At 41.7% G+C, this 23404-nt stretch overlaps 1 protein-coding gene across 9 annotated transcripts in view; it reads left to right on the top strand.

Annotated features, from left to right (window-relative positions):
• ADGRL3 (adhesion G protein-coupled receptor L3) overlaps nt 1-23404 on the top strand; it is a 777598-nt gene that overhangs the window by 569684 nt on the left and 184510 nt on the right. For 8 of the 9 annotated variants that reach the window (XM_078676566.1, XM_078676564.1, XM_078676568.1 and 5 more), the window contains one exon: nt 9107-9145. The exons of the other annotated variant lie outside the window; for it this stretch is intronic. In XM_078676566.1, coding sequence (XP_078532692.1) covers nt 9107-9145 — 39 coding nt within the window. The remainder of the gene's footprint in view (nt 1-9106; nt 9146-23404) is intronic. 9 annotated transcript variants of the gene reach the window in all.

Genomic DNA, 23404 nt, shown 5'->3' with positions numbered 1-23404 from the left:
CGCTTCAGAATTTCAGAATGCACCAGGAAAAACCTGGCATGCTGTCCATTTGTGGGTTTTATGCATCATTCCGAGAAGGAAAGTTCGAAATTGGGCATTAAGGGACACCCTGTAAATACTACACCAAGCAGGATCGGTAGTTACAGTATTTACCACTTGGGTTCAAGGCCAGTTTTTAGGTGCCCCTAATATGTTTAGGTTGAATATTTGACTGAGCGGGCCTCATGAGGTGATCGAATGCCATGTGCTGAAATCACTTGGTTACCAGGCCAATAGTGGGCCAATCTCTACCCCTTATGATTAGCAGTTCCTTACATAAGGATGTAAATTGTCTGTCTAGCCTCCGTCCGAGGATTAAAAGGAAAGATATGTCTGAGTTCTACAGTCTACCCAAACTGCCAAATCACTGCCTTCTTTGAAGTTTGCGAATAACCATAGAGAAAAACATCTCAATTAAGACTGTTGTTTCAGTGGCATGTTAAAAAAAGGCTTAAGACACCTACCGGAACAGTGGAATCATAGTTTTTACAGTAATGGTACACCCTGTCCTTAACTTTGCGAGCTTAATTGGATAACATTCTTATCCAATTTTTATATTCAAATAGAGGTATTCGCGTAAATTCTCAGATTTTTTTCATTACCTACCCTTGAGCAAAGTTCGATTTCCAAACAAAGATAATGGTTAAATTGGGGGAAATCATTGTGTTTCCAGAACGAAATATCTAATTCCAAACTTAGAAACGTGTTTCATATTTATAAAAACAATAAAGAATATACAATCCAATACCGTTGTTTTTAATCCGCCCTTGATTACTCCTTGTCTGGAAATGCCATTTTCCTACAAGCAATGCTTCTTTAATATTTGTGTATACCATGTGAAAGAAATGGGGGCAAATGCCTTTTCACATTTCTTTACCTCTCATTCTGTCATTTTAACTCGCAGCCCACTCTGAAAAGTTGCTCAAAGGAACCACAAAAACATGAGGCAACAGTTTGAACCACCACTTAATTTAAGGGACAATATAAATGCACTGATTATTAAATTATCAACATTATTTTAACACGTCTCTCAATGAAGGCACGAAGGCAAGCCAAGTCTCTTAAAAAAATCTTTAATCCCCTTAAAAAAAGTACATGCAAAATAACCAATTTCGCTATCATTGTCCATTCAGTTCGAAAAAAGACAGTTGCCCCCAAAATGAGTTAGTACCCAATCTACCCAGGACTGGAAATGTCCCATTAACATTTCAATTGTATATTTCCTCTGCTACCTTTGAGGTTATGTTATGTTCCCATTTTTACACTGTGGCTTGCACTATCATTTTGGACACCACTGGCAGAGGATGAATATTTCAGTAGAGCCTAGAGTCTTATTTACAAGAAAGCAAGTGCATCGCATGCACATATATGCATAAAGAAATATAGATTTCAAATTGAGCATTTTAGGTTGTTATGGTGGATGATATTGTTAACACAGCACAGGCTTTATTGCATGTGGGGAAGTCCTGGTGGCACCACCAACTCCCTGAAATTGTTTCCTTATCCTTACAAATGAGTTCTCTGGGATGACCAACTTTTTGTAGAAAGGACAGCTCCGTCTGTCAGGACTCAGATATTTATTTGTGTCCCTTGGCTAGCTTCTATGATGAACACCGCAACAACTAATGTTGTATGGCTATAAGGTGCTTCTGCAGCGTCCTGTCCGACTGTGTTGAAGTATGTTCACAGAATGAGCTGTGGCGGAGCACCACCGCTGGTTAGTCCTGACATTCGCATTCAATAGTCGCTTTTTTCGGATCCTCCGGATAGATGTTTTTCCTGTGTTCAAGTAGGCGTCTGTTTGGTACTGCCCACTGTTATGGGGGTAACAAGGAGCTCATTTGTGTTGCCGTGCCCGCTCCATGGTCACTTCCAGGAGTTCAGTGAGATCCCATCAGCTCTGCAGAGTTGATGTTGCTCAAATCAATATTCCCTCCGCATTAACATTCTGGAGTGTGTGGCGGCCTGCAAAACAGCGTTGCGACTCAGTGAAGCAAATGACAGGTCCAGTAATTTACTCGCACTCATTCCCCACTTAATTCTTTAGAGAAGCGGCCATTCGGTGTGCATTTAAGAATGCATGAATTAAGGCAGTGAGCAGGAGAAGGTGGCAGTGTGGTTGCTGCTCGGAGCGGGATAATTTTCACCTCCGCTGATCAAGGAGTGTGCTGCTAAGCAGTTTGCAAAGATTTCTCTTTTTTCTATTTTGTATAGTGTCGAGGCAGAAAAAAGAAATCCCTGAGTCATCAAATACCTGTTTATCATTAAAATGAGTACATAGGGGATTAAATTCGCTGCTTTTGAAGAGATTCAGCATTAAAATATTGCTAACAGAAATGCTAACACAGTTGTGTACTGCCATAATATGTAGGTGCATCAAGTGTATGCGTCTGTGTGACAGTTAAAGAATCAGAAGTGCACACTTCTATGATGACCTTAACCCCTTCGACGCTCATGACGAGCTCAGCTCGTCATGAGGTACGCCTGTCGTACGCTCATGACGAGCTGAGCTCGTCATGTAACGCGTTTTTTTTTAAAACTCAGCGTACGGCGGAAAAATGCGCCGCACGCATGAGGTTAAAAATATTAATTGCTTAAGTCTTAATACTCTTTTTTTGTAAAAAATTGTCTCCCCAAGAGAAAAGGTAGTGGGTGGCTACGGCTTTGCTTGTTTGGTTAACCTGAGATTTAATGGCAGATTAATTAGTTTCATATTCATTTAATAAAGTGCTTCTAAGTACCAACAAGCTGCTTTGGAGTGCCCACATGGAATATGCACCAAAACGTTTATCACCCTCTGATGCATAGATGCCATTAACAGCCAACATTGGTAGTTAGAGCTTTCTAGTCAATTAGAACTTGCGGTAAATCTTGAAATGTTAACTGTAAGAACACTGATCGTATAATGGACCACAAAATTCACTTTGCTCGAGTAGAGGCTTTATATGTCACGCCATGTTAAAATGTAGCTTAGAGGTTTGTGATTACAGTAGGAGGCTACAGTGAATCATAGAGCAAAGCAATTGACCTGCTGCCCAATGTCGGCCAAGGTCTCCTTCACTAAAAATGTGTTCTAACCAAAGCACATTTCTTAATGGCCAAAACACGATGGAGTTCCATTATGTGTATTATGTTCCATCAAAAGGGAGAATGTGAACAGAGTGATAATCGGTCTTTGGATCAAGTTCAATAACAACCAACGAAACCTCAGATAATGATAAATTGAGTTGAAATAGCCATCAACTTTATCAGCATCCCTTTCAAGCTAGCATCAATGCCTTTTCATTGAGAAGCTCTTATAAGAAAGCTTAAAACATGTAATCATCAGTATGTTTTTTTCTACCATTATATGAAAAAGAGTGGCGCCATTTGACCTGGTTGTTGACATAGAGAACAATCGCTTTCAAATCACATCTTGCCATAGAAATTCTAGTGGGCTGTCTTCTTTTACCCAAGCCTATACACTTTATTGCAGGGCCATTGAAGGGTTACTTGAGCACAGTAAATGCCCTCCATAGTGCTGAGAAACACATGGGTTTTCTCAATGTAGTACACACATTGTTCACCTATTGCTGTTTTCCTCATGGTATAATAAATATACGTTTACTGGAATGATTTTCTAAATTATTTTTTATTAATCAGACATGATCATTCCTTATATAACCAAAAGAGACAAAAAAGCAAAAGATAACCTCCCCAGTTACAAATACATGAATACAGATAAATAATGGAGCCTGCCGTACATAAGTGGAGCAACAAAGAAAATGAAATACAGAATATAAGACCTATATAGCAGATATAAAAGAAAAACCGAGGTAGATTGATCAGTAGAAAGAGACCCATTCCGCAGCATATTGAATATAGGGTCGTAGGAATTAGCGTAAACAATGAGTTGGGGATCTCAGTTAAATCCAACCCAGATTCTATCAAATCTTTTAATAGAATATAGACCACTGGCTTTGGCCAGTACCAATAGGGCCTCACAGAGTCTCCGAATTACCGCCAACAACTCAGCTGACCTCGACAAATTATATCCCATCATGATCTCTTTAGAGGTAAACTGTACTTCACCAAATCTAAGACAAAATGTTGTTAGATGAGTCACCCCTTCCCAATATGCCCGGAGGGCGGTGCAGGTAGCAAACATATGTAGAATATCTGCTGCAGCGTAACCACACTTAAAACAGTTAGACTTATCAGCATCAGGGTTCTCTGGTGTGTGATATAACAAACAAATGGCCCTAAATTGCTGCAATTTTGAATGTATAGAATGCACGGAACAGGCCACAGTCTCAAGGGCATTATGAATTTCTGATGACAAGATCCCAGAAGACAGCATCATGCTCCATTTGGCCGCCAGTAATGGGCTATCGTCAATCCTGTGCTGACAGAACCCTTGATAGACTGTGCTAATTAAAGGTTTCCTGAGTGTCTTATGTAGTAAGCAAGACCTTATGTCACAACCTGCCAGATCAATTGAGTACTTGCTCCCTGCTACAAAATAATTCCTTAACTGTAAATATTTATTTTTTAAAGTGATGAGGGAGATCATAAGAGGCCTGAAGACCAGTTAATGAACGGAATCCCATAAGATCGTAAAGCTGCCAACTGTCTAAAACACTAATCTTACCAGGCCTTGCCCCCTGCATCATGAAATACTTCCACAAACGCTGGATTATCCCATAATGACGTGTCACCGTGTATCAACGCTAAAGAATATTTGGCACATATTTCCCGCCATATACATATAATATCTTTAATGGTTTGGAACCTTGTGCATTTGCATTTATTGGCATCCCCTAGTCTAAAGAGAATTAGCATAACTTCTGGCCCTAGTGCAAGTCGATAACCGAGAACCAAAGAATCTGGTTCTGCCGGCATTAGCAAATTACACAGATGGCCAGCAAATGCTGCCCAAAATTATAACTTAAAATCAGGTAACTGCAACCCTCCATGCTTGTAAGTAAGGCAATATTAGGAAATGTATAGCACTACTGGCCTGCCTATAGCCCCATATAAAACTGCCTATACCGCCTTCCAAATGTTTACAAAACATGTTTGGGACCCCGAGTTGGATTGCCCAAAATGAATACTAAAATGGTGGCAAAAAATTGATTTTTATAATGTTACAGTGGCCTATAATGCTAATAGGGAGCATGTTCCAAAACCCTAATTGAGAAATCACAGAGAGTAACGGGGAGCAGATTTCAATATGCAAATTTTATCGACCTAAGCACTTAACTTAACATCCAGATGTGTAGGCATTGAAGTTGACCTTGCTATTGGAATATCTGGTTTGTAGTTTAGTGACACCTGGGTTTTAGCTATGTTTAACTTATAGCCTGAGAACTTTTCGGATATGTTAGTAATATATAATCCAACGTGACTGACAGGTTAGATGAAAAATATCATGATATGATATCATCTGCATAGGCAGTAATTTTGCAGCCACCGGAGGTCAATGGCTGGATTCCATCATTCAACTGCAGAGATTGCAAATATGGCACCATATAAAGAGCAAATAAAAGAGGAGATAATTGACACACCTGCCGGGTGCCCCGATAGATTTTTAAAAACAGTTAACATTTCCGGGCATAGGCTAGCTTGGCATATAATAACTGAACTCATGTACAAAACCGACCACCCACACCAGAAGCTCCCATTTTCTCCCATAAACGCTCCCAAACAAAGCAGTCAAAAGCCTTCTCAGCATCTAATAAAATCTTACCTATTCTTTTGTCAGATTTAACAGCAACATCGAAATTAGCAATTGCCATATTTGTGTGGCTAGTGGTGTCCCTGCCTGGTATGAAGCTGTGCTGCTGCTGTGAGACTAGGACTGGCAAAAGGGGAGCGAGTCGGTGGCCAGGACCTTTGCAAAAACCTTCGTTTCTGCATTGATCAAAGCTATGGGTCGATAAGAGCCTATATCATCAGTCGGCTTACCTTTCTTTAAAAACACTAAGATATTAGTCATGTTCCAAGTGCCAGGCACTTCTCCACCCTCATCAGTATGTTGAATTACACTTAAGAATCTATGGATTATGTTATTCTTAAACACGTTGTAAAACTCAAGTTGAATATAATCCTCTGCTGCCGCCTTTCCTGGTGGCAGAGCTGCCAGCACAGCATTCGTTTCCCCGGCAGAGATGTCTTTCTGAAGTGTAGATACCAAAGTGTAGGCACGCAGTCTGCAACCTTAGAGTTATTCCATGAACCCAGAGAGACTAATATTAGCCCCCAAAAATACTATGAGCATGCCAGATATATGCTTGCAGTAATCAGAATTTGAGAGAAGGCGACGAGGAAATGAAAACTGCTGCTGCTACCCTCTAACCTTGGTAGGGTTAAATGATAGTAATCTTGGGGCAAACTTCCATTTCTTCTATGAAGCGTCCACTAGCAAAGATCTTATATATCATGGCGTAATGTTTATGTGGAGATGAATGGAAAGTATAGCCCATGTAGAAGGGCGAGTTCCAGGATGGATGCTTGTGGGGAGAGGCAGAATAATTGGCAGAGTCAATGCTATAATCCATAACAAAGTTAGAATCGTCCATTATATGTTTCTCCCCCGACCAATCCAGCAATTCAAGACTATGCATATCCAGTATCCCAACTCATCTATATTTGACCCATACACTGTACAAACAGCATACTTCTGGCCATGCAATTCCAGCTGGTCAATCACCCATCTACCTCTTAGATCAGAAGCAGTTTTTAGTACCTTAAGCTCAAAGTACTTAGCAGACATAATAGCAACCTCCCTGTATGGAAACAGACGGTGATGTACTTATAACAATATTATAGCCAAGTTGCAGAAGCAATAGACGGTCCTTAAGCAGTTAAAAAGTTACATTACCACAAATGTTAAAATGAGTTGAAGTGGGAAGGGCTGTTTGGCACATAAGGAGTTCTCAGCTTCTACTCCACATCTTCATAGAATCCCAAACATTTTGGCATGTGAAGGTACAAAGGTTACTGGGGATACGGTATCAATCAGTAGTTTCTGTCAATCACTAGTTAGTTGGAGAAAAACATATTCTACTGGCTTAGTGTGTTCAGCCAATCAACATATTACTGTTAAAAGGTTATCTTAACCCCTCCCATGCTCATGACGAGCTCAGCTCGTCATGAGCCACGGTTCCCGTGTGCTCATGACGAGCTGAGCTCGTCATGACCTTTAGAAAGCTCGCACACTGGGCAAATTCCCCTGCTGTGCGAGCGTTCTAAAGAAATGGGTGTGGTCATGACGAGCTCAGCTCGTCATGAGCACACGACCACGTGGCTCGATCAGCTGAGCTCGTTATGAGCACCTGGGCGCTGCGTGCGACCCCCCTCCCCCAGCACAGCGGGGGAATGTGGCTAGCAGACAAGGGGTTAAGAGCTTTGTCAGTGACATGCCAGGACCGGCTTTTGCTTCTCCCATGAAAGTTAACTTTTGATGTTATAATTATGCTCTTTAGTATGGCTCTGATAAACTCTATTTTTTGGGTGTTGTGGCTTCCATAGTAAAAAAAGAGGTATGCCATTAAAAAAAACGTATATCTCTCCTTCACATAGGCGTGTGTAAAGGATGGCCGGATCAGCCATTTGTAGAGACAAAAGACTAACTAAAAATGTGTTCCAGGTTGTAATTATTCCCCGAGCATCCATTGGTTCCTACAGCTACCTTGCACAGTTTCTTCTGTTCCCAGTCGTCCTGAGCTTACTTTCCTCCGATGCCAGTTGGATCTTTAGAGAATGCCAGTCATCCTTCATCTCATAGCACCACAGTACATTACACAAATGCAGCAGGCGGGAGGTTTAGAGAAAAGGAATTCCACATTCAGACTCATGAAGTTTGGGTTTCAAAATCAACCACAGCCACTGCCACTTAGCTTCCCTAGCCAGCCCCACCGACTGAAACATTATGGAAGAACGACAAATGTATTTGTCACCAACCACGGTCCAGATTACCATGAAAAAGTCACATAGCATGCTCAGTAGAAATTCCCTGCCTATTACAGAACATTCCTTACTACACTCAAGATTTAACATTCACATTTCTCCTGCTGGGGATCGGAACAATGTAAAGATAATGTCTATCCGCCTTGGCTCAGAGAATGTGTATGTCAATTATTAAGACTCAAATTCAGACATTTTCTTTTTGATAGCTAATTTCCTAAGCTGTTATTGTGTATTGAAGGTCAGTTGCATGACACATTGCGTATTCCTATTTATGGAGATCTTTACAGGTGCATCTTGAATGAAATTTAAGAACAATTAATGTCTGTATTGTTTCAAATTAATACACATGTATTTCTTATTAGGGCATGTTTGGGGTCCTAAACAATTAGATGTCCCATAGTATTTCCTATTTTATTTTTCTTACTACTTCTGGTTTCTGCACAGTCTAAGAAACCAGAATCTGAACCCAATTTGTATCATAATTTTGCTTTCTTGCAACTAGCCAATGCCAGTGAGATACACTGACCTGGTTATCTTCTTAGCTTAAAAATAAATGACTTTATTTATGCCATTGGGGGGGGGGGGGGGCTGCTGTCCCACCAGAGGCAGAGGTCAAGACCCTAGCCATTGTGGTAGAGGGACACCTGCTATTCTCAAAGATTTCTGCCATCATGCCTGTAATATTACTGCTCTGAAGGGAGCCATCACCACTGCAGCTCTCTTCACACCAGTGACGTTTGCCAAATGGGTGCCAAGTTGAAAGACCCCGCTCAGCCACTGATGCACAGAGAAGTTTTTCCCTGAACATGCGGGCCATTTTCATTAACCATTCCCACCATGCCTTGCGGTGGCTTCACCGAGCATGAATAGAGTTGTGAACTCGTGGATTTCAGAGGCACGGGAGGACAGTGGTTTCCTGCGTTCCTCCTACTCTGCCAAGCCCTCAAAAACGCACTAAATTTTCACCTCAGCCAGAGCCTTCACTGTTGCTCCAGAACTTGACTGAATGAGATTGAGTTTCATGGATATATCTGAATATTTCCTTGTTTTTTCTTTCCCTATATCACTAACGTGTTTTTTCTATTCTGTGTTTAATCTGCTTTCTTTATGGACTCAGCTTCAGAAAAGAGAGCGCTCTTGCAGGGCCTATGTCCAGGTACTTCTAGTCTTTATATCATTGTGACTTCTTGTCCATGGTGGTGGTCTGTGGTAGCTGTGCATGCTTTTCCTTCCATATAGCATCTGCCAACTAATCCAGCGTGTTTACTCTGTTCATCTGTGCGTATAGCAGACTGTGGCACATTACTTTGTTGTGCATGAGAGACCAAAGTAACAGAAATGTGTAATCTGGTCATTACTCATCACATTTTATACTCGACTAATAGACACTTTCTTTTTGGTCATCTAGCTCATGGGTTTTTCTTACAGTGTTTGAAAGATGTGTGTGTTGCTGCTACAAGCGCCTAACCTCTGCCTTAATCATTATGGATATTTGTGTGCCGTATTGAGGAATTTTATGTCTTAATTTTGTAGAGGAGGTAGGTTGCTTCCAGTGTATACAGTAAGCATGCTTTGGGCTTCAACAGCGCCCTTTGCTTTGCTCCAATAAAAGCTATTGGCATACATGTCTGGGATTAAAATGAGTCTCTCTCCTAATCTTGTGGTAAAGTGATTACTGTGCAACAGGTAACACACGTGTCAGGTCAGACAGGGACCAAATGTTATCTTATGATTTCACTCAGCCTAATGTCAGATGTAATAACTAATATGGTGGGGGACTACAACGACCTCAATGTGCTTATGTGTACACACGGTACTTGTTCTTAAGGAACATGGAGACACTCTTTTGCCAAACAGAAATACACAAAAAACACCACATTCACCTTCTTGTTATTGAGAACTAGGTTCTTCATAAAGTACTTTTATAAGACAAGACTGACACTCTCTTCTCTCTTCAGCATGCCTTCCTTTGCACCTTTTCTTTACCAAGAATACTTAGCAAATGGCTTAGTATTGAATAGAAGGATGGAGTGTGTTTTCTGCTACTTCTATTGTTGGATGAATCAAATTGGTACCACCAAGTGGCAGTTCACATTTGGCTTCAATACACTCAGAAGCAGTGGCGGCTCCTCCACTATGGCGGAGGTGCATCGCCTCACTGCTTTCAAGCAGTGCGAGAAGAGGAAACATAATGTGATAATAACTTTCAGTTCTTATCATGTTATGTTTCCATTGCAGGTGGGAGGGTGGGCAGGGCTGCTGAGCTCATGGAGCAGGGCAGGGGTGGCATGGTTTGGCCACTCAAGTGCGCAAGGACTGTTTGGTCTGCCCTCTCTGGTGCCCAAAGCAGTCAAGTGCATTTCTCCGTTCTCCATGCAGGCTGCATTACAGCCTGCATGGAGAACATGCCCACCCCTACAGCCCCTGACTGAGCACCGTGTCATGACGCTCAGACCAATCACTGCAGAGTGGTGATTGGCTTAGGAGAGGGAGCCTGGCTGCCTGCTTCCTGTTCCTGGAAGCAGACTCAGGAGAGCGGGAGCACAGAAGACGTAGGAGCCGGCCTCGAAGAACTTAAAAAAAAAAAATTCTAAACCCTGCTCCCCCGCGCACACCTCTGCCGGCCCCCGCCGCACCCACCCACTGACCCACGAGCCATGCCGGCTGCCCCTGCTCAGAAGACCTGACAAAGAGAATATTTGTTGGAGGTAGCTTCATCATGCTTTTTGAGGAACTATCTGAATTGCATAAAAAAAAACAGCTACTAGGAAATAGAATGAAGGTGCAGTGCTAAATGTATTCTGACTGTCTCTTTTGTTGATTTCCTCTTTTGTGAAATATATATATGTATCTATATATCTATAATATATATATTCCTAATTAATTTTCAGTGCATTGTGAAAACTATTATTAGTGATGAAAAGTCTGTGAAGCAATAGTTGACACATGAGTTTAGGAACTAGGCAACTGGAAAGTTTTCCCACTATCATTGAAACCAAAATTATTGGGTTATGCCGTTCTGGAAGCTCATTTGCTGTTTTTACTGATGACATATTTTTTAAATTTTGGCATAGCTGTATTATTGTCTTTGTCTCCAACCTAAATTAATGTGTGACATCCCCGTTGTATGTGTGACATTCCCGCTGTAAAGGCACCTAGAGATCATCTCGGGATGATTTGTGCGTCATATAAATGAATAAATAAAATAAATAAATGTGAATTACTTGTCCTACTCCCACCCTCCTGTCACCCCCTATTACCTAGCCTCAAGGACAGCATTCCTAAGGGCATTTTTTCAATAATGGGTTCTTGTGTAGATCTTTGAACAACCTCAATGGTTGTCTGCGCTTAACACCTACACTTAAATATTCGTTTATTTTCCAATTATGTCTGGATTTGGCAACTTCACTACCAGTAGTCTGCCTTTTTCTACTCAGTGAAACATTTTAGTTCCAGTTGGGTTCATGATGGGTCCGGGGTTAACTTTTTGACGTAGGTAGGGTCATGTGTTTCAACTACACTGCAAGGCCACCCCTGTCCACAAAGACAGAAAAACACATTTAGCATGAGGTCCCTTTTGGCAGTGTTTACACTTGTTGGTCCCACTTTTCTACGAAACATCCCACTATAAAAAATTGTAGTTGAGGGTCCACAATACAAACATAAAACATCTAGAACAATCCTAATTGTCTGTGTTTTAGGGTTTATCAACTTGTTCACACTATAGTTGAAAGCTTCATTAGAAATAAACATTCCAGAAATCCAATAAACATCAGGAAATCTAAGAATTATTGTACCAGTCCTCTGACCACGTTTAAAAATATTTCTGAAATACAGCCAGTTGGATGTTTTTGTGGTTGCAGTGTAGACCCACTTAACGGTTGGCTTCACATAGAAAATCCCCATCTGAAAGTCACCAAATTGTTGTCTTGCACAACAGCTGCAGGTGCTGTACAAATAGCCGCATTGTCAAAGCAGTCAGTTGAATTAAATTGTGGTGCTTAGGCTTTTGGTGAGAGGAGAAAGAAATATTGTATTAAAGTATCTTTAACCTGCTAGTGAAAGGCATCATTTTAATTGGTCGGCAAGACTATAGATTATTTTTAGGTTGAGCTCCTGTGTAAGGTGTGAAAACACCCACCAACCAGCAACACCATGTGTTTTGTCCATTCGTTTACCTGACTGGACATACAACAAAGCCCCAGATTAAAATATTCAAACTATAATCACCACTCACCTAAAACCTATGTTTTTTCCCAGATATGCTGTATGCTGTTAACTGCAACCATCCTCTGCATAGCCAATTGATCACTCTGTCTCAAGTCATGTAATTAGTAATTTTGTCTGGGTTGGGTCATTGAAGGGTCTGGGTAATCTTCCAACATGTCACTTGGTTCTTGCACATTACCTTGGTATGTGCTAGCCACTTACAATCTTGCAAGAAACAACCCTCCCCTGCTGAGGCCGGACCACTAGGTGCACAGACAACTCCTCAATTTAATTCAAATCAGAACCACTAAATCCTCATTTGAACACTAGAAAGAGAGATTACTCTAGTAAAAAAATGAGGTATGCAATTATACTTACATTAAACTTACATTGTGTTTCTTTTAAAAACCTTTACATTTTCTTCAGTTAGTATTCCAGTGGCGTCCTGTTCCTTTGTTGCTGTGGTTCTGGGAACCTCTTGATCATTTTTCTTTTGTTTTTTTTTAAAGTTTTCAATTGTTGGTTACAACGCGACTTACCAGCAGTAAGTCCATATTTGTGACATAATGAGTGTCTTATGAAAGGTCTGCCTGACAGACATTTTTTATTTTCAGGTCAAGTAGCAAGGAGTTAGACATGTACTAAATGTGCAGGCTCCTGGCTGTCTGAGCTGAACATTGTTGGGCTGTGGATGCCACAGTTCCTGTGAGCATGCCCTCCTCAGCTTGTCAAAGGTCATCAAGGCCCTCCCTCTCGAGATGAATAGAAGCGCCAGTAATAGTTTTGCTCCTGGGCACTTCAGTATTAAGCTCTGAAGTGCCTAGGACCGAGAGTCTATCACTGACACCACAGAGTGGGTGTGGTCAGCAGTCTCACTGACCCCCGCCCACTCTGTGACGAGGTAGGGGCTCCTGCCTCACCTCATTTGATGACCTACGGACAGCCAGCGGCGGGAGGCAGCATTCCCAACCCTCCTGCCACCTCTGAGGCTTCCCTCCCCAAGAGCTGTAGCAGATAAGTGTTGTGTTTTAATTGACTCTTTCGTGCGTGCATGTATGTGTATTTGTTAGTGAATGTTGTGTAGGGATGTGTGTGCGTGTGTCTCCATGTGAAAGCTTGGGTATAAGTGTGTGTGCATATGTGTGTGCCCTCCTCCCAGCAGCCTTCTAAGCTGTACTTCCCGGCCGCCCCTGTGGCAAACGGATGTGCACTAAAAACACTTTGTGTTTTTACAAGGAAATTAGAGAAGGAAAGTTCTGCCTAGTCTGCCCTCTAAGTAAATAGTTAAAGGTCTCCTTGGAAACGAAAAGCTTCTTTCTTAAATCAGATCTCTTCAGTATCCTGCTTAATGATTTGTCTGGTGCTCTCATCAGGTTCCAGCACTAAAGAAATTGAGTAAATTTAAGATTTTGATAAAGACGGGTTGCTTAAATCGACAATATTGCCTTTTCAGTTGTCAGTGTCCTTAGTGTACAATGTTGGTAGATCGGAAGTGGCACTTTTTGTATGGCAAGTGTTATACGCTACCATGGGAACTAAAGTTTCTCAAGGACAGCATGGCATGATTTGTTGCAACCTTAAATCAAATATAGAGAAGCTACCTCACAAATCAAATCCCCCAAGAAGCAAACACCCTTAGCTGCTTTAAGCTAGTAGTTAGTGCTCAATAGTCACATCGGACAAAGTTATTGGCTCGTTTTACACTCAATTTTTTTATTTTTTTATCTACAAATAATATCTGATGCTAAATTTGATCTGTAGTTGTATTATTTTTATGAGATTTTTTTTCTAACATGTACTGATAACTGTGCAGTTGTCTAACGTCTGCATTTGTATACTTGTCCATTAAAAGGAACTTCTGCCATCTTTTTTCCTCTGATCTTCATCACATGATCTGCCTAGAACTCTTAAGGAGATCCACACCCTAGTTTGATCCATTTGTTTCACCTTGCGGTCCTTCCTTTCAAAAATTAGCCGGGCAGCGTCACAAAGAATGCTTAGATGCCCTAAAACGTTTGTTCTATTCATATTTATGAAAAGCCACTCTGTACTTCTGACTTTTTTCCAAGAAAAAAACTGACAGATGCAGAGATTGAGTATCTCACTCCACTTCCTTTATTCTGATTTTAGAGTTGTTCTCCAACAGCTACATTCAGCGCTGGATTTGCAAAATGTTATTCTTGTTTCTTTCAAAGCACCGCAGGAATCATATTATTTTTCTTGATTTTCTTGTTAAAGTACGCACTCCTATCCTGGCCCTCAGCAACAGAAACTATCAAAGAGTTCCTTCATTAGATATAATATGTTTCTGCACCAAATACCAACGCCACATTGTCTACGCCACATTCCTGGATGGCCTAGGTGGAATGATAACCACTTCCTCCATGCTCCTTCTTGAATATTTGGCAGTCATGACTTTGTGCATTGACCAGATGGGCAACAGGGCATATGTCTCTTGTTTCCTAATCACATTTGCCTCCTATAAAGAAAGCTGTGATACACACCAAACATTTTAAATTCTGGCCTAGACGTACCTGTCTCACCCCTTCATGTTTTCCAAAATGTTCATAGTAAGAATTACTACATCTATACATGCATACTAAGGCTTTCAGTCATTCTCTTCCCTTTGATTTCCACGTGCCCCCCATTCCCATTATTTATTGTATTTGGCCCTGTGGATGTGGTCCCTGGGGCTAATGAAGGCTCAGGGAGGGGGGCTGCATCCATGGCCATGGGGGAGGGAGTATAGGCCTTTTAAGGCTTGGTCAGGGGGACCATAGGGAGCCTATGGTCCCCCTGCCCAAGCCTTAAAAGGCCTATACCCCCCTTTTTTATTAAAACCTGCCCCAGGCAATGGGATCCCTGGGGCCAATTAAGGGTCAGGGAGGGGGCTGTATGCCCCTCCCCTTAATATATACATAATGTGGCCCCATTTGATGGGGTACCCGGTGTCTGAAGGCCATCCATACACTGCACGCATCAAAGGTCGTGCACGGTTTGCAGACTGCTGCTGGTTTGGCTACAAGCCATGCCCTGTGGCCACCCCCACTGCACACATCCTAAGGCTGCGCACAGCATGGGGTTGGCTACTTGGGAGAGTTGGAAGCTGGGTCTGGCTTCAAGACAAACCCTGCGGCTAATCCCATACCAAGCCTGACCAAAGCCCATGCATGACGTGCGGTTAGCTGCCTCTGGGTACCTGCCAGTGGGGAGTTAGACGAGAGCCTGACTGTAAGCGATCTTGATCCAGAAAGAGTTCTTTTTGTAATTTGGTGTAAATCTGTTCAGTAGTTTTGAAGTTATTAAAGAAAAAAAATGTATTTACAGCTAAAGAGGTGGATATACCACAGATACACAGCGGTATATCCACGTGCCAACAGCAATGCCATAATTGGCTGGACACAACCTGAGAGAAAAGTTGGGGTCGCCATTTTGTCAATCGGAACACAGTTCCTGGAAGAGGGGGAATAATGTGTAAATAGGATATAAGGGGTTAGAATGGAGGTATCCTCTACCCATGGAACTGATAGAGGAGTCTTTGAGGGAACCCCTCCAGGGCAAGAAATTGCCCCGCAGTCCCACCGTGTCATTCAGCGCGGCCCCTGTGTGAATCTGTGACAGATCTGCAGATCCAGATCCCAATTATAAAAAATACACCCACTTAGACTCACTGACACACTCACTCACAGGCCCACTTCGACACCCACACAACCACTCACACATCCATACAGCCATATACACACTGACTCAGAGACAGAGAACACCACTCATACACAAATACAGCCACAAACACACCCACTCAGAGACCCCGAACACCACTCACAGACCTTGCCAGGCACTCACACACCCACATCCACATCCACACAACCACTCACACACCCACTCACACACCTGTACAGCCACTCACACACTCACTCGGAGACCCACATAACCGCTCAGAGACCCACACAGCCAGTAACACATGCACTCACACACCCATTTACACACTCACAATAGCACTCACACACCCGTACAGCCACTCATACACCCACTCAGAGACCAATAAACTGCTCACACACCCACTTACACACTCATACCGCCACTCACCCACCGACTCAGAGACCTAGAGAACCACTGATGCACCCACAGAGGCACTCACACATCCATGTATACACCCATACGTCCACTGACCCACGCAGCCACTCACACAGCCACTCACAGACCCACACAGCTGGTCACCCACTGACACACCAGCACACATCCACTTACACACCCACACAATCACTTAGTTAAGAAATATCCTAACAAAATGTAGAAATTCACTGAAAAACCAAAGGCCACATGGACGTTATGTTAGGAAATAGAATTTAGTGAGGTAGTGTGGCTCACTGGTTAGAGGCGGCAGACCCGAGAGCAGAGGACGGCCCGGGACCAGGGTTCGATTCCCGGCGCGGCAGGTTTCTGGACCAGGGTCAGCGGACTCGATAATTCTCTCGCCTCGGTGCCCACTCTGATCAGCGATCACACTCGGCAACTCTGGGCATTAGCTTGCCTCATCTTCACTAACGGCCCCACCAGACCGCCGGGGATGCCTGGTCTCACCCTGGAGATACCCATTAAGGGACCATCTCTCAGGGAAGCCAGGAAGGGTTTCGCAGTGGTCGAAGCGCCTTGGGACCCTACGGGTAAGTAGTGCGCTATATAAATGCCTATACATACAAAAATCCTCAGAAATTCACTCAAAAAGCAAAGGTTACGGGGATGTTATGGTGAGGTTCAGATTTTACACACACAAAACTATAGAAATTCACTAGTTATAGTTATAGACATCTCAAGTAACTAAAACGCATTCCCTAAGGTTACTATAACTCACGCCCTCGCCACGCACTGCTAATTATTACACATATTACATCACTCATGACGTCTTCTATGACATCATTGATAATATCCCAGCAATTTCTGAACCTAAGTATAACATCCCTCTAACTTTTTATATATATATATATATCAAAAATTACAGTGGCCAAGGCCAGATCTATTGGCTTTACTAATGCATTCAAACATTTCTTCCTTGCTGGACTGTTGTACCTTTTTGTGTGGCTTGTCATCCTGGACATCTTTGTTAGACTGTCGGAAATGAACTGGTAAGCAGCACGCGCATAGTGAATGACATCACTCGCAGCAACAGGGAGCACTTTTTGCTTCTCTTTCAAGATATTTAAAGTGTTTGCCCATAAGAAAGCATAAAAGCAGCCCTAACTTTAATTTAGCATAATTAAACGGACATTTGAAAGTAGTTTGATTCGCAGCAAGCCTTTGAGACTCGCTCACCCTTTGTCAAAACTCTGTGATGCTAATATACTTCACAGCTTGAGAGGCCTGCCCCTGATTTGTGCCACAATGAGGAGAAATGCAATTTACATGCTCCATATTATTCCTCCATCCTCAGAACCCATCGTTATTAGAAAATGCGGGATCAGAGATTATGCTGGAGCTGTACCAGGACTACAAGACATTTAAAAAAATATTACACATGTATTAAATAAACAAAGAATAATTTACATTTTTTAATTCAGTCAAAAAAAATCAAAGAAAATCAAAAGCTGTACTGAACACAGTGAAAATAATTGATTGCAAAGGTGGTAATGTCCAAGATGCCCAGCTTTTTCTTTCATATAGTGATGGCAGAGCATCACACCCTTTCTGTTTATTTTTCATTTTGCATAGCAACCTTATCATGTACTTGCTATCAGGATTATGGAAGAATGTGTGTGAGTCCTTTCATGGTTAGAAGTCGAGTGAAAAGTGAATCTGCTGTCATAACATTGCCCCTCTAAGGTGGCTATCATCAAAATCCTACTCACATGCACACCCCCTTCCATGATTGCATTACAGAGCCCCCTTTACATGAACTAACAGATCTCCAGTCTTTCCACTACTAGAGAATGCCTGACCTCTCTCTCTCTCAAAGAGAACACATATATGCCATAGGAGCAAATATGTCTGGCAAAACCACCACTCAATCAGACTTTGGGTTTCCTTTAGGCCTGGGCGGTAAATTCCTTTCTGCTCGCTGAATTTGCGGATTTGGGGTAATTTCGCATTCTGCGGAGAATGCTAAATTGCTAAAAATTCCGAGATGTCGCAGAATTTTTTGATTGTTTGCGCTTTCAAAATGTGTGTTCGCAAGATATTTCTCCCCGAGCACGCAAACAGCGTTCGCGAACAGGAAAAAAGCACAGCGAACGGGCGAAACAAGCAATTCTGCGTGTTTGCTGAACTTTTGCGTGCTTGCGGAGATTTCCTACCATTTCGCAGAGCTTTGCGTAGCGCAACTATGTAAATTCCGCCCACCCCACGTTTCCTTATGCACACGCTTGCTGCAGTGTCATTCAGAAAGTCAATCTCAGTCCCCCAGCTAATCATCAGTATTTACCAGTCAGACCACAGATGGCATAATCTTTCGTTATTCTTCCAGTCTGCATAGGTTTGTTGTGGCAATCACGTGGAGCTCAAGTACTCTTATCCTCAGTCCCTGTGGTTTACAGAATCATGGTGTTTGTCAGTTTGTCCAAAGGCCTGTCTGCAAGGAACACATGCAAACTTGCCCTTCAGGCCAATGCTATAGTGTTTATACTCCCCAAATATTACAAAATACAAATACTTTCTTCTTCAGTCCTGCAACCCTATGCAATCAGCATGGCTACATGCTGTTTTCACCAATACAATTAAGCTGTTAAAGATAAATTAAATGCTTTATAGTGGCAAAAAATATTATGCAATGGGTATTTTCCATAATTTAATGTACTTGACCCATCCCCTTGTCTCTAGTATTAACTATTTACATGTGTACCAGAAAATTCAAGTCCTTTTAAAGAGACCTTCTTTCTGTTACCCATAGATATTGATGGATCAACTTTTATTTGGATGGACTTTTTTAGCAGGTCCACAACACATACAAAATCTGGATTCTAAAAATTATAAAGTACTTCTGAAACTGTTGATGACCATGGTGTTTGGTTTTGTGTCAAAAAATCACATTTTAGGGTTTGCATCATGCTCCCCATGGCAACAGTCCATCCCGAACTGCCAGGCCAGGTCCTCCTCGGAACAGAAACAAGCATCCAGGGACTGATTTCGGGGTATCACCCCTCCTCAGCCAGGCCAGCTTGACTTCAGGGGCATGGCAAGCCTGGGACCCACCTCTGGGCATACCCCTCCCACCCAGGGTTACAAATGCAAAAGAACAATTGATGGACCAAATGCTGAATAATGCAAACATTTACCCCCAGTACAGAGATCTGGGCATAAAGCCATCATCGTTTTGCTTACCATACCATTCAAGCTTGGACCCAGCCAAATGCAAATTAGTCTTGACCCTGCTCCTCATGGAAACTGTTGAATCCGAATTGCCAGGCCAGGTCCTCCCTAGACTGGAATCAAGCATCCTGGGACCGGTTTCGGTGTATCACCCCGCATCAGCCAGCCTAGCTTGACTCCATTGGCTTGGCGAGCATGGGACCCACATCTGGGCATACTTTTCCCACTTGCAAAAAGAACAATTGATGGACAGAATGCTGGACAATGTCAAAAATTCACCCCCTGTACAGAGATCAGGGCCTAAATCTATTGTTGTATTGCTCACCATTCCAAGGCAGCTTAGATCTAGTCATATGCAATCAGTTTTGACCCTGCTCCCCAAGTTTAATACTTAGGCACCTGTTAAAAACACTTAAAATTGTGAGTATTGGTAAAGTCATCTCACTTTAATGGGACCTCCCACCCACATATTTAAAACATAGAGGGTCAGAAGGGGCAGTCTTCTCATATCAGCCACGCCATTCTCTCTCCTACCGATCTCTGCAGAAAGAAGAGATTACATAGTCATACCCTCTTGATGTGACCATTGCCTGTCATGTCTGATATATCCTTTTATGTAGGCTAACAGCAGAAAAAAAATCAAGGAAACGAATTGGGAGTCTTTTGGTTTTAATTACTATCATTGTTATCTCCTCAGACTGTTAGAAACTGCAAGCCTGATATTGACCTTATAGAATGAAGTAAACAGAATAAAAAGCAATACACATGCAACTCGTTACTAAAATGAAAAGTAAATATTACTGCTTATCTTGTATCTGGGTCTATGTAGAGTCCTTATCTAAACAGCTTGATTTGAGAGTGGTCTCTGTTGAGTGCTTTGTCACATTTGTGCCTTGTATGCACGTTATAAAAACTTAAAATAAATTATTAAATAAATATCTTTTGATTTTTCAAAAGTCACCCCAAGACCCCACCCACAGTTCTGATCTTGAGGAGTGTGCCTGGCCCTCTGAGGGCACAGTTGAACGCAAAGAAACATATTAACAATAGAGGATACAGGAATAGCCCCCGTTGAACCCTTCTCTGTCATAATCCCAATAAAGTTGTTTTTTAATGTCTTGGTGTAGTACATATAAAATAAAATGATCCTGAGATGTTCACCACAGTACTAAAATTAGCAGTAATCCTAGTCAATGATGTATTTAAATAGTAAGCTTGATAACATGGGATTAGCTTGTTCTTCCCCCCAAAAATATAGAATCAAATGTTTATAACTTTGTCCAGCTCTGGCCGACAGGAACACAGATGTTGACATGAGACAATAAACATAAACGAGACAGAACACAGCTTGCTGCCTTGAAATTATCAACATACTTTTCACGGAGTCATTAAAATATTATAAGACAGACACAATGCAGCTGTCAAAAACCAGATGACATGATGGGAAATTGCCTCCTCTCATTATATCTAATTTATCTTATTATGAATAATTGTCTGATGTGTTGTCTTATATAATAATGGTTGATTACTATAAAAGGTCAAAGAACTGTTTATCTACTTTGGTTACATTTTTAGCTTGTAGTCTTACTTACAGTACCACAATTTCGTTTTGCCTTTTATTTGTGTCCATTTCACATTTTTAACTCCTCACTGTAGACTCTCTCATTGTCCTTTTTTATGCCTGTTCTAACAGGTTTGCTCTTCCCCAGGCTCATGTAAACAAAATAATTAATAAAATAATGCATATGAAACTGTACGTACATATCGTAGCTTCGGGTCAGCCCTCTATAGCCACCGGTCTCTTTCAATGCCATGCACATTTTGCTTCCGCCCGCACCAGAATACAGCATGGGGCAATGGTTAAGTCCACTCATCTTTGGACTTGTGTGCTGTGAAAGTGATGGTATTTTATATACACACAATAACCCTAGTATTCACTAAGGATAGGAACAAGAGGCTATGGAGTAATCAGGGTGAGCTGGCCTTCAAGAAATACAGGTTCACACACTACCCTAAACAAGTGTCTGAATCTAAGGAAAATGAAGGTGCAATATGCCTACATCTGCGTGGTATTGGGCATGTCAAAAAAATTGAAGGACTGTCCTCACACACCACCAGGTGTCATGCTTCATCATCGGCAGTCCTCGCTCTCTAAAAACCGCGTTTGATAGTGATCAGGCCTTCACCTGGAGACAGGGAGGCACTTCTAAAACTAAGTGGGGGCCCGTGCACTGCAGGAAGGTGATTTTAAAAATTAATGCAACATCCACATGTACTTTTATTAGAGTGGGGTTTGTTTAATATTAAAAATTAGGGTGGGGACAGAGGGGTCTAGTACCCCATTCCCATCAGTGTTGCCAACATGTTTCTGCCATCGTGGCCTGGAGGGTCCGTGGCATTCATCAGGACGTGATAATAGGGCTCCTATCTAGTTTCTTAAAGACTAAGATAAATCCACCTTGGTAGGTTGACCTTTGTCACACTCTACTTAGAGATTTCGTAACCCCAGATTAGGGGTTGGAATGTCCCATGAGAAGGCCCCCCGTAGTCACACTTGCTTCATGGTGCGTCCCTGGTGGTGTTCCAACGATCTGTCCTCTCCTCTTCCCTGCTGGTTCCTTAGAGTAATGGTATTTTGCCTGATAGTATATTCACATCCAACTGAAAATGAATTTGCTTCAGAACTAGGGCTGGTGGACTACTCTTTTAGTTTTCCATTTCCTCTTTCCTCATATAATGGTTCCATTTTTTCTTTTTTTTAACTTCTGCTATTTTAATTTATCTTGCCTGTACTTTCTAAAAGATTGATAGATACATTGGATCTCAAACTTCATACATTGACAAGGCTGTGCCTATGGGCTTTATCAATGCTTGTTTCACTCCTTCTATTATACTGTGCAATTTTGGCTTCACTTTCATATTTTGAGATTTTTATCACTTTTGTGTTTATTAGACAGACATTAAACCAATTAGTAATAATGGAAAATTGATTACAATTGCCAAACTCAATTATGGAGTACCCTTGATGATGTTCTTTCAAAACATTTGAGCACTATATTTCCTGATTTCGAGTTGGGCTGGCTGAATACTCTGTCACAAATGTGATAGACATTGCTTCCACCATATTGCAAGTGCATTATTTGCTATGCCAGTTGTAAGAAGGCAGACGGGGTATCAGTCGTGTTTGTGACGGAGTTTTCATTTGCCAAACTCAAAATCAGGCCCTTAGTTTGCTTGAACAATACTAAACTTTCCTAAAGTCGTAAAGTAAATCCAGATGTAACTTGGATGTATTCTGCCATCTAATTTAAGAACTAAGGGCCTTATTACTATGGCAGGCGATAAGCAACATCCCTCGCTGAACCCTAAAATCCCCTTTCTGTGCCTGAACTTCACCCATTTGTGACACCTAAGAACTCCTGACCACCCCTAAACATTTGCCATGCCTGAACGCAGAAAACCCACACAAGTCCTAAACTCCACCCAAGTTTAATGTAATTTGGAATTTTTCCTTTGAAATGTTTCCTTTCATTTCCGATTTATTTGTATTTTCTTTAAATTATTTTTCTGTAAATTTGTTTTTTCTTGATTTCGTTTCTACTAATATGGTTTCTCAGTTTTTGTTTTACCATTAATTCACATATATCACTTTCTTCCACTGTTCGAACCTTTATCTCACCCTTGCAGATTCTTTGTAATCTCTTCTTCCCTCTTTGCAGTGTTTTGCTTTATTGTTCTTCCTCTTCTGCCTTTTTCTCCCTTGATGTGGGTCAACGTCCAATAATTAAAAATACAGTCTGGTTTCAAAACATGAGTGCTGGTGACCCCTACCTGGTAATTAAACTCTATGTACTTAAGTGATTGGTTAAATTGATCTCCAGGTCAGTTTATGAATTATGTATTGGGG

This window comes from Lissotriton helveticus, chromosome 2_1 (genome assembly GCF_964261635.1).
Source record: "Lissotriton helveticus chromosome 2_1, aLisHel1.1, whole genome shotgun sequence".
Classification (NCBI taxonomy): Eukaryota; Metazoa; Chordata; class Amphibia; order Caudata; family Salamandridae; genus Lissotriton; species Lissotriton helveticus.
Note: the sequence above shows the minus strand (reverse complement) of the source record. Positions and strands in the feature narration are given on the sequence as shown.